Source organism: Arvicola amphibius, chromosome 5 (assembly GCF_903992535.2).
Source record: "Arvicola amphibius chromosome 5, mArvAmp1.2, whole genome shotgun sequence".
NCBI classification, from domain to species: domain Eukaryota; kingdom Metazoa; phylum Chordata; class Mammalia; order Rodentia; family Cricetidae; genus Arvicola; species Arvicola amphibius.
In genome coordinates this window covers 114,744,691-114,758,235 of record NC_052051.1, presented here as the reverse complement: position 1 = coordinate 114,758,235, position 13,545 = coordinate 114,744,691, and the positions used below count along the sequence as shown (strand labels likewise).

Here is a 13,545-nt window from a genome sequence, read left to right as displayed (position 1 = left end):
AACATCTGATTAAAAAAAAAAAAAAAAAGACCGGAAAATCCCAGATGAAATTCTGTAATGTTTGGGATTTGTTTTGAGAAATAATCCAAGGGGGCACAGTGTGGGGATCTCAGCAGCACCAGAGACAGTACAGAGAGTCAGGGTTGAATGGTAGGACCTGAGAGCTTTGGGCATTGTCTATTTTCATATCTATACTTCTTTTTCTATACTAAAATGTTAGTATAAGGCAGTGATGTCACACGCCTTTAATCCCAGCACTTGGGAGGCAGAGGCAGGTGGATCTCTGTGAGTCTGAGGTTACAGAGTGAGTTCTAGGACAGCCAAGGCAACACAGAGAAACCCTGTCTTGAAAACAAAACCAAAAAATGTTAATAGTTTTTCCTAGATTATGGGGAAGTTTCTCTTTTTTTTCTGTATCTCCTATTTTTCTATCTCTCTTGAGCTGCTGAAATATATGTTCTGGGAACTGAACTCTGGTCTCTGGCAGAGTAGCAAGGACTCTAAACCTCTGAGCCCGAGCCAACTCTCCAGCCCCGAGAATGTACTATTTTATGAGGAGCGGGGAGAAAGCTGTTATTTGTTTGTTGAACAACTGCCCAATCTAAGGGACAGTGGGGTGGGGTGGGTGGGGGACAGTGTCTCGGTGGAGGAATGGAAGGACTCCCAGGCTGGAGAGGAATATAATGTGAACACGAAGGAGAACAAGGTGGTTGGTACCCGAGACTCTGCGAACAGCTGTACAGCGAGGCACAGCCCAGGTTACAGCCCGGAAGAGAGAAATAGCTTTTTGGACTCAAGGCTTGGAACAGTCATTGTGCTGGGATCAGAGGCCAGAAGGATGACCTGAGAAGGCACAGTGTGGGAAGGAGAAGCATCAACTAGCAAAGAACTTTGGAATGTGACTCTTGCCCTTTTGTCTGGGCAGTGTGCCTACTCGTGTTGCCTTAAAGTTCGCCCTGGGTTACGGAAGGAACCCAGGTTCTTCCTTGTCTTCAGCTGGTTGACTCACACTCATCCTTCAGATTTCCCCATCTCATTGCCTTCTGATGTCTCTCTGCTCTCTGACTAGGTCAGATCCCAATGGCGGGCTGCCCTTCCCAACACTCAGCACACTGCCAACTCCTGAGGTTGGGGGCCATCTCTACCTATCCCACCATGTATGAACTGCAGAAGATCCTCGCTGAGGGCTAAATGAACGAAGGAGGGAAGCTGGAGCCTCTGGATTACACCGATGCTTTTGTTGCATCGTGGCCACTTTGGGGCGGAGTCAAAAATGTCCCAACTGCAACAAATTAGCTATGGGAGGGGGAGTCTCCTGAGCTTTTTCATCTCCCTAAGAGCTCTGCCATGGTCTCCGGGCCTCTCATTGAAGAGAGGGACCTGCAGCAGGGGAAAAGATGCTCCCCGGGGTACATGAGAAGCAACTGTTGGGGCTTCCAAGATTAGCAACAACTGTGGCTTCGGGGCCAGGGTAGAAGGAGCATTATTGCACAACATGCCTCAAAGCTGCTGCAACTCAAACGTCACCTTCCTGGAAGCATTTCCTAATCTCCTCTCCCCATTCCACTCATCCTCTTCTTCCATGAACTTCAAGGATTTTGTAACTAGACATTTTTGTGTGTTTGTTTGTTTAGTGTGATTTGTTGTCCATTTTCTTTCCTCGATTGGACTGGAAACTTTAGAGTTTCGATGGGTGTCTGCTTGTTCATTCTTACAAGCATGTTAGCGCAGTGCCTGGCTCATAGTAAATGCTCAATAAAAACTCAGTAAATGAGTATAAGAACAACCTACAGAAGGCTGGCAACGCCAGCAAGGAAAAAGGAAACAGCTTGGGTCAAAGCAGGGGCAACAGCAGCCCCAGCCTTTTTTTTCTGGCTGCCTTTTAGGGGCCTTCTAGGAAGTTCTTTGCATTCCTGCCGCTGCAGACAAGCCTGCGCATGCCTAGGAGCTGGAATTTGTACTCAAGGCTTCTGGATTCTTGTAGCTAGGGTTTGGCCCCTGAGGAGGAAGCAGCATGGAAGCCCCAAAATTCACCATCTTAGCATGTTGAATAAACATAGAAAGGGAGCAAGCCCAAGCTTTGCTTCCCTTCCTGAACCAACTCTTCTCAGCTCCTGGCTTCTGCCTAGCAGGCTGGCCCAGATCCACCCCATGCCCCTCAGACCAACTGAAGGTCTTTCTGCTGAAGTCCACCCTCCTCCCCCACCCCCATAGGGGGTTCCTGTCTCAGCAGGAATTTATACCCGACTGAAAAGAGCAGCTGGGGCAGCCAGGGTGGGAGGAGGAGTGGTGGAGGGCAGCTATCAAAGACTCCAAGTGTGGAGGGCGGGAGAAGGAGGCATTTGGGTGCCGACTTGCCCACAAATGCCAAGAAATGAGAAATGAGGGACAGGGATTTTGTGTGTGTGTGTGTGTGTGTGTGTGTGTGTGTGTGTGTGGCAGAGAGAGAGAGAGAGAGAGAGAGAGAGAGAGAGAGAGAGAGAGACTGACTCTGAATGAGAAACAGAATAGACACAGAGACTGAGTGAGACAGTAAGCCTTAGAACATAAAGGGAAACGGAAAGAAAGAAAGAGGAGGATGGGAGGATGGAACACAGATAGAAGGCCACAGTGACACAGGAAATAATTGGAACGGGAGAAAAACAAAAGAGAACAAGGGACAGAGAGAAAGGAAAAACAGTCTGGCACTAGGAAGAGTTGATGTCTCCTTCCTTCCAATTGTATTGAGCACTGTGCCACGGAAGGCACAGTACAGGAAAGGTGCAGACCAGGGCAAGGTGACACAGGTGTCAGAGATGGAGAAAGGGAGAGGCGGAGACCGCAAACTGAGACAGAGACTTTGGGGGAGGATGTGGGCTGGAAAGAGAGGAGGCAGAGACAAAATCTGGTAAGCAGACAGGGCAGGACAAGTGTGGGGTCAGGAGGCAGCTGGAGAAGCAGAGTGAGGGAGCCCTAGGACAGCTTCCTGTTTCTCCTGTTGTCATGAGACTGTATCATTTTATAAGCAGTACCACCTCCAGCTGTGCAATTTCCTTTTTCCACAGCTCGCCACCCCCTCTCTCCTCCATTTTCCTCCAGGTTCTGACTGGGGACAGCCTGCTTTTCTCTTGCCCCATTTCCTCGGCTCCAGTGGCAGGTCAGGCTAGAGCCAGGCTCAACCAGGAGAGAAGAATGTAAACAATGGATAGGTACAGAAAACCCTCCTCACCCCACCCCCACCCGTCTATCCCTGGGTCCTATGGAGCCTTCGGGAGATAGGAAAATGTGCTTGTGACTGGGAGAAGGAACAGGGTGAGTGGGTGAATTATTCTTCCAAAGTAGGTGGAGTAGTCATCTCTTCTTCCTGGGGGTCTGTGGAGCAGCACCCAAGACACAAAAGCCTCCTTGAAATCGTGAAATGAGGGAATAAGCCATTTGTAGAAAATAAAAATATCGAGCCCTCCCCTCATCTCCTCCCACGTCATCACCGAGAAAATGCCGCAGAGAAGAGGGTGGGCTGGAGATTCTGTCACCTACCCGCTTGTGCCGGGTCTCTGGGCTTGAGAGAAACGCCAGTCGGTGTTGGGCGGGGCTTGCTGTGGAGAAAACAGAGGGAGAGTGGCTGAGTACCCAACAGCCGTGAGAGGCTACGGATCCCTGGGGATGGGGGTGGGGAGCGGGCAAAGGAAGAAGGAAAGGGGATGAGATGGGGGACGGGTGGGGAGAACCAACACAGAGACTAACAAAATATTTCTTAGGATCACTGTGAATAAACACATATTTCTTTGCTGAAGAAATGGATCCCCTTTTTCCTGTCCCAGACTCAGAACATCTGAGCCAAAATTCAAGGACTGAAAAAGTGTCTTCTGTGGAGCTGGGGGAAAAGTGCAGCAAAGCGCCCCCTCCTCAAATAGCAGAGAGGCTTTTAAAATCCACCAGCCCTAGAAAGGAGCCATTCAGTTCCTCAGCTGGGAACAAAGCATCGGCTGCAGCAAGATGGCTGCTGCTCTGGATAACCCTTTTCGTGCCAAGTTGCGAAGTGACACATTCAAAGGGGCACCTCCTCCAGGCCCTCGCTCTCAAAGACCTCTTCCCACAGCTAAATACATTATTAATTTAGGAGTCATGCCAGCCTGGGCCTTTATAGGGCATCCAAGCCCCGGGATGCCTCTCACCCCCAGAACTTCATGCCACACAATGGCCCGTGACTAAGGAGATAGAACAAGGCAGCTCTGTCCAAGGCAGAGAAAATGGCTGGGATGGAGTTCAGAGGAACCACATTCTACAGTCTCCAAGAAGAGCCTTCCAAGTCCCCAGCTGCAGTGCTCTCGCGCCCAGCTTGATCTGCAGGGCTCTGCTGGTCATCGCTTAATTTCCGAGTTCCGCGGGTCCTTCTGGGGATGTGGTATCACCCCAGCACACAGTCTCCTACAGTCAAGTCTCTCCCAGTTCCTGGGACGGGCTGGTAATTAATTCTCACACAGGCTCCCAGGGGAAGAGAGTGTGAGCATCTCACTTTACACTGGGGAGAAGGAAGACCCGGGACTTGCCAGTGACTCACACTGAGACTCCCAAGTGACAGCGGTGTGAGTGGAACCCAGAAGGTGCCTCGGGTGCCATGAGCACTGTTCTGGGGCTGCCATGGAGAAGGGTGCAGACCCTCAGCCACCGTCCCCTTTGACAGCAGAAGGTGCGTGAGGGTGCAGGATTGTGATCAGACGGGAAGCCTAGCAAAACTCTACACCCCTGTGGAAAGAGCAGGAGCAAGTTTGTTCAGTGAGGGCTGCAGAGAAAGGAGAGCTCCAAAGACTTTCTGCTGCATTTGAGGTTCTAAGGAAGAAAGCACTCCATCCCTCCATCTGGTCTCATCCTAACAGAGGCCAACCATCTCTTTTCCAGATCTATAAACTCCAAGTGCCAAGCTATTCAAAGCACACACTAAAGTTCCACAGACCTGGATCAGACTCTTTAGTATCATTTATTCCGAATTTGAGCGACTTTCTTGACCTCTGTGAAAGTAATTGCTATTGGGCTAATAACAATCCAGGAACATAGGAGGGCACATGAAATATTCTGGTTCTTTTGTTTCTATTTTGTTTTGTTTTTCAAGACAGGGTCTCTTTGTAGAGCTCTGGCTGTCCTGGAATTCTCTCTGTTGATCAAACTCAACAGAGGTTTTCCTGCCTCTGCTTCCCGAGTGCTACTGGCTCTTTAAGGAGGTGTGTAGTAGGACTCTCTCAATCAACTATCAGAAGTATCTGGAGATGTTTCAAAAATATAAACCCCATACAGCAGAGGCAGGGTGGAGAAGAATGGACAGACTTTTTGAATAAAAGCTTCTTTGTTTGTGGAGATATGCTTTTGCCATTTCTGTTCCCCCAGCTCTGAGGACTGCCTCTGGCATCTGGCAGAGGCTGTGGTTTCCTATCAGTCAGATTTGTCAAGAGTCTCAGGTACTCTGATCATCCTCCTCAAATCCTGACCCCAGATCTCTGGGCACATTTACGACGGAGCCAAAGCCTAGTTTTGAATCCCCAGAGCAGGGGGAGGAAAGGGTCGCTGTTGCTACCGGGGTCCCAGGCCTGCAGTCCTAGGACTGCTTATTGGCCAACCAAGGCCTTGTATTTTAAGAGGGGCACAGGTGCTGAGAGTGAGGGACTCAGTACAGAGCCCCAGGGCCAGCCAGACCTGGGGCTAACAGGTTCCACCCCAGAGGGCCAGTGTCACTCCTGCCTCAGGTGGTTAGGGGCAGACGTAACCCCGTCTGCGGGGGCGGGGCGTGTTGGGAGGGCTGGAGAGAAATTCCTGAGTCCTGACTTCATCCTGGGCAGGAGTGACCTGGGAACCTCACCAGGTATTAGTTAACCGCGTGCGCTTCCGGTGAGACCCGAGGGGCTAGTTGGGGAGGGAAGGGGCGGCACTTGGGTGTGATCAGCACCGAGGACAACCAGTCGGCCCTAGCCAAACACCTGGCGGCCGCAGTGGTTGGCTGGAGCTGGAATAAGTAGAGTTGAAGTTAAACGATGACGTCACGGATCGTGAGAGTAGGGAGAAACCGAGGAGAAAGCCTCAAGAGTGGCAGATAGCACTGGAGCCGGCGCCCAGGAGGTTGGCAGCGTGGGTCTGTGGTGACCTCCATGCGGGACCCCAGCATCTGTCAGGTCAGTGTGAATTCACCAGTACCTGTGCGGGGCGCCAGCCTTTTCTGTAGGGGGGACAGGAGTTTAGCCCACTTCTTTTCGCCCGTAAACACCACCACCCCTGGATGCTCAAAAGCCCACCTCTGACTCGACCACTCCTGTTGTCCATGTTCACATGCAGTCAGCTCGGTACAAACAGAGTACAAGATCAAAACCCCATAGGTGGACCGGACAGCTTCTCTGACGTGCCCCCCCCCCTCCCCGGGGGTCGCACGGAGCACCCAGCCCTCACCTGGCTCCGCTCCCGCAGCGTACTAGAACGGGAACGCAAGGCCTCAGGTTCCAGCGCCAGGGCTGAGGGCTGCTGAACGCTGAGGGGCCTGAGGAAAGTGAAGTCACTGCCGTCGGAGGCCGGTGAAAAGCAGGTCCTGTAGCAATGGCTCTGAGAGTCTGTGGGCCGCAGGGTCACCTCCATATACTTTAGCGTGCCATCTGCACTCACCTGCAGGTTGGGGCTGGACTGCTTATAGAACTCCCTGGAGGGAGAGTCCTGGCCCCTGCAACACTGGCCCCCACCCCGGTCGCCATCTTCACGTCCCCTCAGACACTTAGCTGACATGAAAATGAAGGTAACTAAGGATAACAGACTGACAGCTGCCAGAGCCACAATAAGGTAAAGGGTGAGGTCTGAACGCTCAGGAGGGTGTGTGAGGAAGTCGCTGGATTTAGGCATTTCCTCCGCATCCTCATCCTCCAGAACCAGCAGGACTGTTGCGGTGGAGGACAGTGAAGGGTCACCATTGTCCCTCACCAGGACCACCACCTGTTGGGTGTCAGAATCTTCCTCCAATAAGGCCCGGGCAGTGCGCACCTCACCAGTGTGTGCAGACACAAGGAACAATCCAGGGGCTGTGGACTGCGGTGACAGAGAGTAAGAGAGCCACGCATTGTGACCCGCATCAGCATCCACAGCTGTCACCTTGGTGACCAAAGAACCCGGAGGAGCAGAGCGAGGGAGACGTTGGGGGGCCGAGAGCTCCCTGCCAGGTCGTGGGTGCAGCACAGCTGGGGCATTATCGTTCTGGTCAAGGACAAACACGTGGAGAGATGTGTTCGCGTGCAGTGGGGGAGAGCCAGAATCTCGGACCCCCACCACAATTCGCAGCATCTGTAGCAATTCATAGTCAAAGGTCCGCTGGGCAAAGACTCGTCCATCCTCAGGGTTGACGTACACAAAAGAGGAGGCCGGGGCTCCCTGAATTTGACTTCCTACAATAGAATAGGTGAGACGGGCATTATCCCCCGTATCTGGATCTGAGGCAGCCACAGTACAGAGGAGAGAGCCTGGCGGCCGGTTTTCTGAGATGTAAGCAGTGTAGAGCTGTTGGGTGAAGTGAGGTGCGTTGTCATTAACATCGGAAATGTTCAGCCTGATGGTGAGATGTGTGTGTAGGGGAGGTGATCCAGCATCACTGGCCCGCAGGTCGATGATATAATGGGGTGTGGTTTCTCGATCCAGAGGCTGGCTGGTTAGCAGGGAGTAGTGGTTTTCAGAAGGCCTGATCTGAAATGGCAGGTCTGGAGATATAGCCAGCTTCACCTCTCCATTTCTACCCGAGTCTCGATCCCGCACGTTAAACAGCCCCACTACTGTGCCCACTGGCGTGCTCTCTAGGACAGGGTTGACCAAAGATGCCAGGAGCACCTCAGGGGGATTGTCGTTAGCATCCCCTACATCCACTTGAATCACACAGTGGCCCTCCATGGCTGGCTGCCCCTGGTCTCTGGCTCTTGCATGGATTTCATAGAAATTTGACTCCTCAAAATCTACTGGACCCAACACATGGATTGCTCCACTGCTAGGATCCAAGCCAAAGAGATTCTTTACTGCTTCAGATGTGTGGTCTCCAAAAGAGTAGTCTAGCTGGCCATTGGTGCCCTCGTCTGGATCAGTGGCATTGAGACGGAGCAGCAGTGTACCTGGGGGTGTGTTCTCTGGGAGTCCCACTCGTAGAACTGAGGACTGGAAGGTTGGAGCATTATCATTGACATCCAGCACAATGACAGAGATAAGGCTGGTCCCTGAGCGAGCTGGGGTTCCCCCATCCACAGCAGTGAGCACCAGCTGATGCCTTGCCTGGGCTTCACGGTCTAACTGCTGCTCTAGTACTAGCTCTGGGAATAGCTTCCCGTCTTTTAGGGTCTTCACGTTCAGAGAGAAGTGACTGTTGGGGCTTAGAGTATAAAAGCTCACAGTGTTGGTGCCCACGTCTGGATCCTGAGCACTATCCAGTGGGAATCTGGCTCCTGGTGCAGCAGATTCTGAGATCCGCATCTCTCGCTCAGGAGTAGCAAAGCTAGGAGAGTTGTCATTGAGATCCAGGATCTCTACCTCTACGCGAATGAGCTCCAGGGGGTGTTCAGTCACTACCTGGACAGGCAGCAGGCAGCTAGTGCTGGCTCCGCACAGGCTCTCTCGGTCAATCTTTAGATTCACTGCCAAAGCCCCACTCGTCAAGCTCAGGGAAAAATAGCGCCCATTCTCCTCAGAGCCCAATCGTAGTCTGCGGCTCAACAGATCTGTCATCTTTAAGCCCAGATCCTGAGCCACGTTCCCCACCAAAGTCCCCGGCTCAGACTCCTCCACCACTGAATAACGGAGCTGCCCAGCCACCCAGCCACAGCTGCACAAGGACAACAACACAGACAGCACTTGCCATTTCCCAGTGAGCTGTGGGGATGCCATAGCTCCCATGACCCAGAAGTCTCTTCGTGGAGAGTAACTGTGCTGTCCTGTCTCCAAGGTAAAGCAAGCGCTTGGAATGCAGGAGCTGAAGTCTCTTATGTCTCCTTCCAGCCTCTTAAAAACTGCTCTGAGGTTTGCCTGCCTGCAGCCTTTCTTAGTCACCAACTGGCGGGGGTGGGTGGGGGAGGGGAGTTAAATGTAAGTGGAGCTAGGCAACTGGAGGAGGAGAGGCAGGCCCGGAAGAGCAGATCTCCCACCTCAGCTCTAAGTTTGATTGGTCAAAAAGTCTGTCTGCTCTCAACCAATTATAAAGTCTCCTCAGCCCTGGAAACCTTGGGAACCATCGCTGAAAAATCTGTGTCACAGAAGCCTCCTACCTCCCCACTCATTCGTGCCGCAGGTTGATTCAGCCCCCTTGGCAGTGAAGTTTGGCGGCTCAGATGGTGCTCAACAGGGAAGATTAAAATGGTACAAAACTCCCTAGTGTTCTGTCCCAGCAACTTCCTGCATGACTTCAGAAGCTTCCACTGTTTGGTTGAACCAGCAAAAATTTGTCCTTGTGGAGATGCAAAGTCCACATGGGGTCCCCCCACCCCACCACTGTCATCCTGCTAAATACTCCTAAAGCTTTGTCAGAACCTTCTAAAGTCTTGTCCTGCTCCCCAGCAATGTCTGTGGGTGGCTAAAGGACTTAGCTTTCCAGAAGCCCTAAACTCAGAACGTGAACAGAGCACCACAGTTTATGGGATAGGGAACACTTCTAGGCAGATCTAGGCTACCTTGGAGGGTGACCAGAGGCCAGACATGGCCTCTGGACTTTATAGTTTCAGTGAATTCAAAACCTTCCCTAAAGATTTCCAGGATGTCTGTCTCTGTGAATTCTTTAACTGTGAATGATTTTCTGACACTGAGTGACTTCACCTACTGCTTCCCCACTAGGAGGTAACAGATGCACCCCTCACCTCAACCCTGTTCCCAGTTTACCATCTGTAGCTCAGCATCCCAGTGGGGAATATCAGGAGTCCCAGAGAAAGATCCTCTGCTACACTTTGATCTGCACCACTCTCCTCCCTTGGCACTTTTTTTTTTCTTTTTTGGACTCTGCTATCTTTTCAAATAAACAGTTCCCTTCGCATTGGGCTAGAGGGTACTAGACAACGTGGGGCAGAGATTTTTGTAGTCTACCATCAAACCAGTTGGGAGTGGTAACCCAGAGGTGACGTTCTCCAGAACATAATCCACTCATTCTCACAGAACAGAGGAAGAAGAGCTGGGTTTAGGTGGGTTCCTGGCCCAGCCCACACCTGTGCATGACACTTCAGTGCCCCTATGCTCCATCAGCATGCTGCCATGACAGCTTGGGTCTTGACAACCAGTTAATTTATTTCTTACTCTCCAATGTGGACATTACTCACCCCAAGTTCCAATCTATGGGCATTACCCACCCCCAAGTTCCAATCATTAATCAACTCAGGCACTTGTCGAGCACAGCATTTGCAACACAGTTAATACTCACAAAAATGGTGACATCACTGTGGGCTCTTCCAGAGAGGTCAGGACTCTCTGGCAATGGGCCCAGCCACATGTCTGGATCACAATAACCCCCAAGCATTGGCTGAGCCTGCAAAGGTCTCACCTCTAGCCCATAGAGAAGATCAGAGGGTGGACAGCTTGGGCGCACAGGCTCCCCTGCCATAGGTGCACTGGGTGACTTCACCATCATGAAGCTGTCACTCCGAGTGGGTGCGGAAGCCAATGGTGTACAGCCATGAGAGTGGCCTCCCACATCAACAAACTTGATAGGATCTTCCGACCCTAGCTGGATTCGGAGGATCCCATTGGAAGGAGGAAGCCCCTCCCTCCTCCGAGATCTGCTGAGACAGGCACAGGTGCCAGCAGGAAAGCATGTCACTCCACAGGCAGCCCCGCGAAGACACTTCGAGAGCAGTGCCACGAAAGAACCAAAGGAGACAAAGCAGATGGCCACTAAGGACACAGCCAAGTAGAGCGTTAGACGGGATTCTCCTTCTCTGGGAGCTGACGATTCTCGAAGATCGGGGACAACTGGATGGGTGTCTTCCTCTAAAGACACCAGGAGAGTAACAGAGGTAGAGAGTGGTGGGCTACCGCTGTCCTTCACCACAATGACCAGCTTCTGAGGTGGGAGGTCAGCTGGGATGGGAACAGCTGTCCGTACTTCCCCCGCATATCTGGAGACAGCAAAGAGGCTGGGATCCGGGGCCTCCAGGAGCTGATAGGAAACCCAGGCATTGTAACCTGAATCCAAGTCCACAGCTGTCACCTTTGTGACTAGGTGCCCAGCACCAACTGATGGAGGCAATGCTTGTGGACATAAGGAACCGGGTCTGGCCCGAGGGCGCAGCACGGCTGGGGCGTTGTCGTTGAGGTCCAGCACAAACAGGCGCACTGTGACAGTGCTGCTGAGGGGCGGGCTGCCCCTGTCCCTGGCCTGCACCTCAAACTGCAGGGTCTGGGTCTGCTCGTAGTCAAACGATCTAGTGGCGTGAACAGCTCCTGTCTGGGGGTTCAAAGAAATGAAGGAAGAAGCAGACACATCTCGATTTCTGGGCTCTAAAAGAGAGTATGAGATTAGTGCGTTTAAGCCAGAGTCAGGGTCAGAGGCTGCAAGGGAACAAAGCAGGTCCCCTGGGCGATTGTTCTCAGGAACGAATACCTCATGTGACCTCTGGAAGAAAGAGGGTGGGTTATCATTCACATCTGAAATATTGAGGAAAATAGTCCTGTGGGTACTCAGGGGAGGGTTCCCAGCATCAGAAGCAGTAACCATGATGTCATAACTAGACCTAGCCTCTCGATCCAAGGGTCCAGCTGTCACGAGGGAGAACTGGTTCCTGAAGGCAGACTTGAGGGCAAATGGTAAGTGGTCAGGGATGCGGAGGCTCACATCTCCATTTGACCCAGAGTCAGGGTCCTGCACACTGATGAGTGCCACCACAGTGCCAGGTTCTGCACTCTCTGGTAGAGTTCCCAGCTCCGAGGTCACTGTGATGTGGGGGGCATTGTCATTTACATCTAGGAGATCCACCCTAAGGCTGCAATGTTGCTCCATGGCTGGAGAGCCCCCATCGCGAGCCCTCACATCAAATTCATAGTAACTCTCACTCTCAAAGTCTAGAGGCCCCTGAAGGGTAAGCTTTCCAGTCGTGGGATGAAGGCTAAAGAGGTTTCTCACCCGATCAGGGGTGTGACCACTGAAAGAAAAGGTGACGTTACCACTAGGTCCCAAGTCTGGGTCCGAGGCGTTGAGCTGAATGAGCACCATGCCCGCTGGCGCACTCTCCAACACGCTGATCCTGTAACTGGATTGCTGGAAGGCTGGGGCGTTGTCATTCACATCCAGCACTGACACCCGGAGCTCCGCGGTGCCAGATCTAGGGGGGTTCCCTCCATCCACAGCAGTTAGCACCAGGCGGTAGTCCGATTGCTTCTCACGATCCAAAGGCTTCTCCAGAAGAAGCTCTGGGACCAAGCTGCCGTCGCTGCGCTTCTTGACATCCAGGGCAAAGTGTTCATTGGAGCTTAGTCTGTAGCTGCTAATGGAATTGCTCCCCACATCTGCATCCTGTGCCTTTTCCAAGGGGAAACGCTGTCCTGGCGGAGCTGCTTCCCCGATTTCCAAGTCCAACTGCTGCCGCGGAAATCGGGGGGCGTGATCATTCACATCTACGATCTCAACCTCTGCTCGGTACATTTCCAAAGGCCCTTCGGTTACAAACTCCAGGGGCACGATGCAGCTGGCACTGAGCCCACACAGTGCCTCTCGATCGATTGGATTTTTGATTAGCAGGGCTCCGCTGTCCAAATCCACACGGAAGTGTCTTTGGTTCACCTCTCCAGCGACCTGCAGCCTGCGAGCTGACAGACTCTCTGTATCCAGCAGAAAATCTTGGGCGACATTCCCTACAAAAGTCCCTTCCTGTGACTCCTCTGGGACCGGGTAGCGAATCTGCCCACAAACGTAGCCCAGGTGGCAAAAGAGGAACAAAAGGGTAGCCCCCCACCAAATTTCTACCCAGCTTCTCACCTTGCTGGGCATTGCTGCCGTCCGCTAATGCTCTACTTGGTCCGGAGAAGCCAAAGAAGCTGACCCGCCCCTAACAGCCACAGCAGCTGGAGACACCTATCTCCCTTCCCCGCGCCAGGTCTGGCGCGGCTCGGCCGGCGCGGTAAGGGTTACGCGCCGTTTTTTGCTGGTGGCGGGGTAGATTTGTCTGCCTTTCACTATCCGATTGGCAGGCAGCAGCTCCTGGGCTCAGCCAATAGGCTGAGCAGAGAATGTCCCAATAGCAGCAGGGTTAATGCGTCGCAGCATTGGGAGGAAACACACACACACACACACACCAAAAAAACAAACCCCCAAATATAATAAATACCAACGTTTATTTCGACCTTCCTCTTGCTCAACTCGCGTTTATGTCCGAGGATCGTTACCATCGTGGAGAGGCAGAAAACATGTATGTATTTCCCCCACAACACATCGATACACCCCGCCCCTTTTCGCGGGGAAAACAGCTACCTCCTGAGCCCTAGCAACCTGCAGCCCTGGAAAACGAGTGGCCATTGGAGACTGGTCACTTTGTTCAAGCCAGTGTTGTCATCAACCAATATTCTAAATGAGTAGCTCAGGCTGGTCGTATT

The 13,545-nt window shown here is 52.5% G+C and overlaps 2 protein-coding genes across 13 annotated transcripts in view; both read right to left on the bottom strand.

Annotated features, from left to right (window-relative positions):
• The window catches only part of LOC119814114 (protocadherin gamma-A4), a 170,993-nt gene that overhangs the window by 12,735 nt on the left and 144,713 nt on the right, over positions 1-13,545 (bottom strand). For 11 of the 12 annotated variants that reach the window (XM_038329453.1, XM_038329454.1, XM_038329459.1 and 8 more), the window contains exon 2: positions 3,517-3,575. In XM_038329453.1, the coding sequence (XP_038185381.1) occupies positions 3,517-3,575 (59 nt within the window). Of the gene's footprint in view, positions 1-3,516; positions 3,576-6,411; positions 8,875-13,545 lie in introns of those variants that run through there. The other variant, XM_038329448.1, reaches the window with a different exon arrangement.
• Positions 10,331-12,943, bottom strand: Pcdhgc4 (protocadherin gamma subfamily C, 4). The gene has a single exon (XM_038329848.1). It carries the CDS (start codon positions 12,941-12,943, stop codon positions 10,331-10,333), a length of 2,613 nt encoding a protein of 870 aa, XP_038185776.1.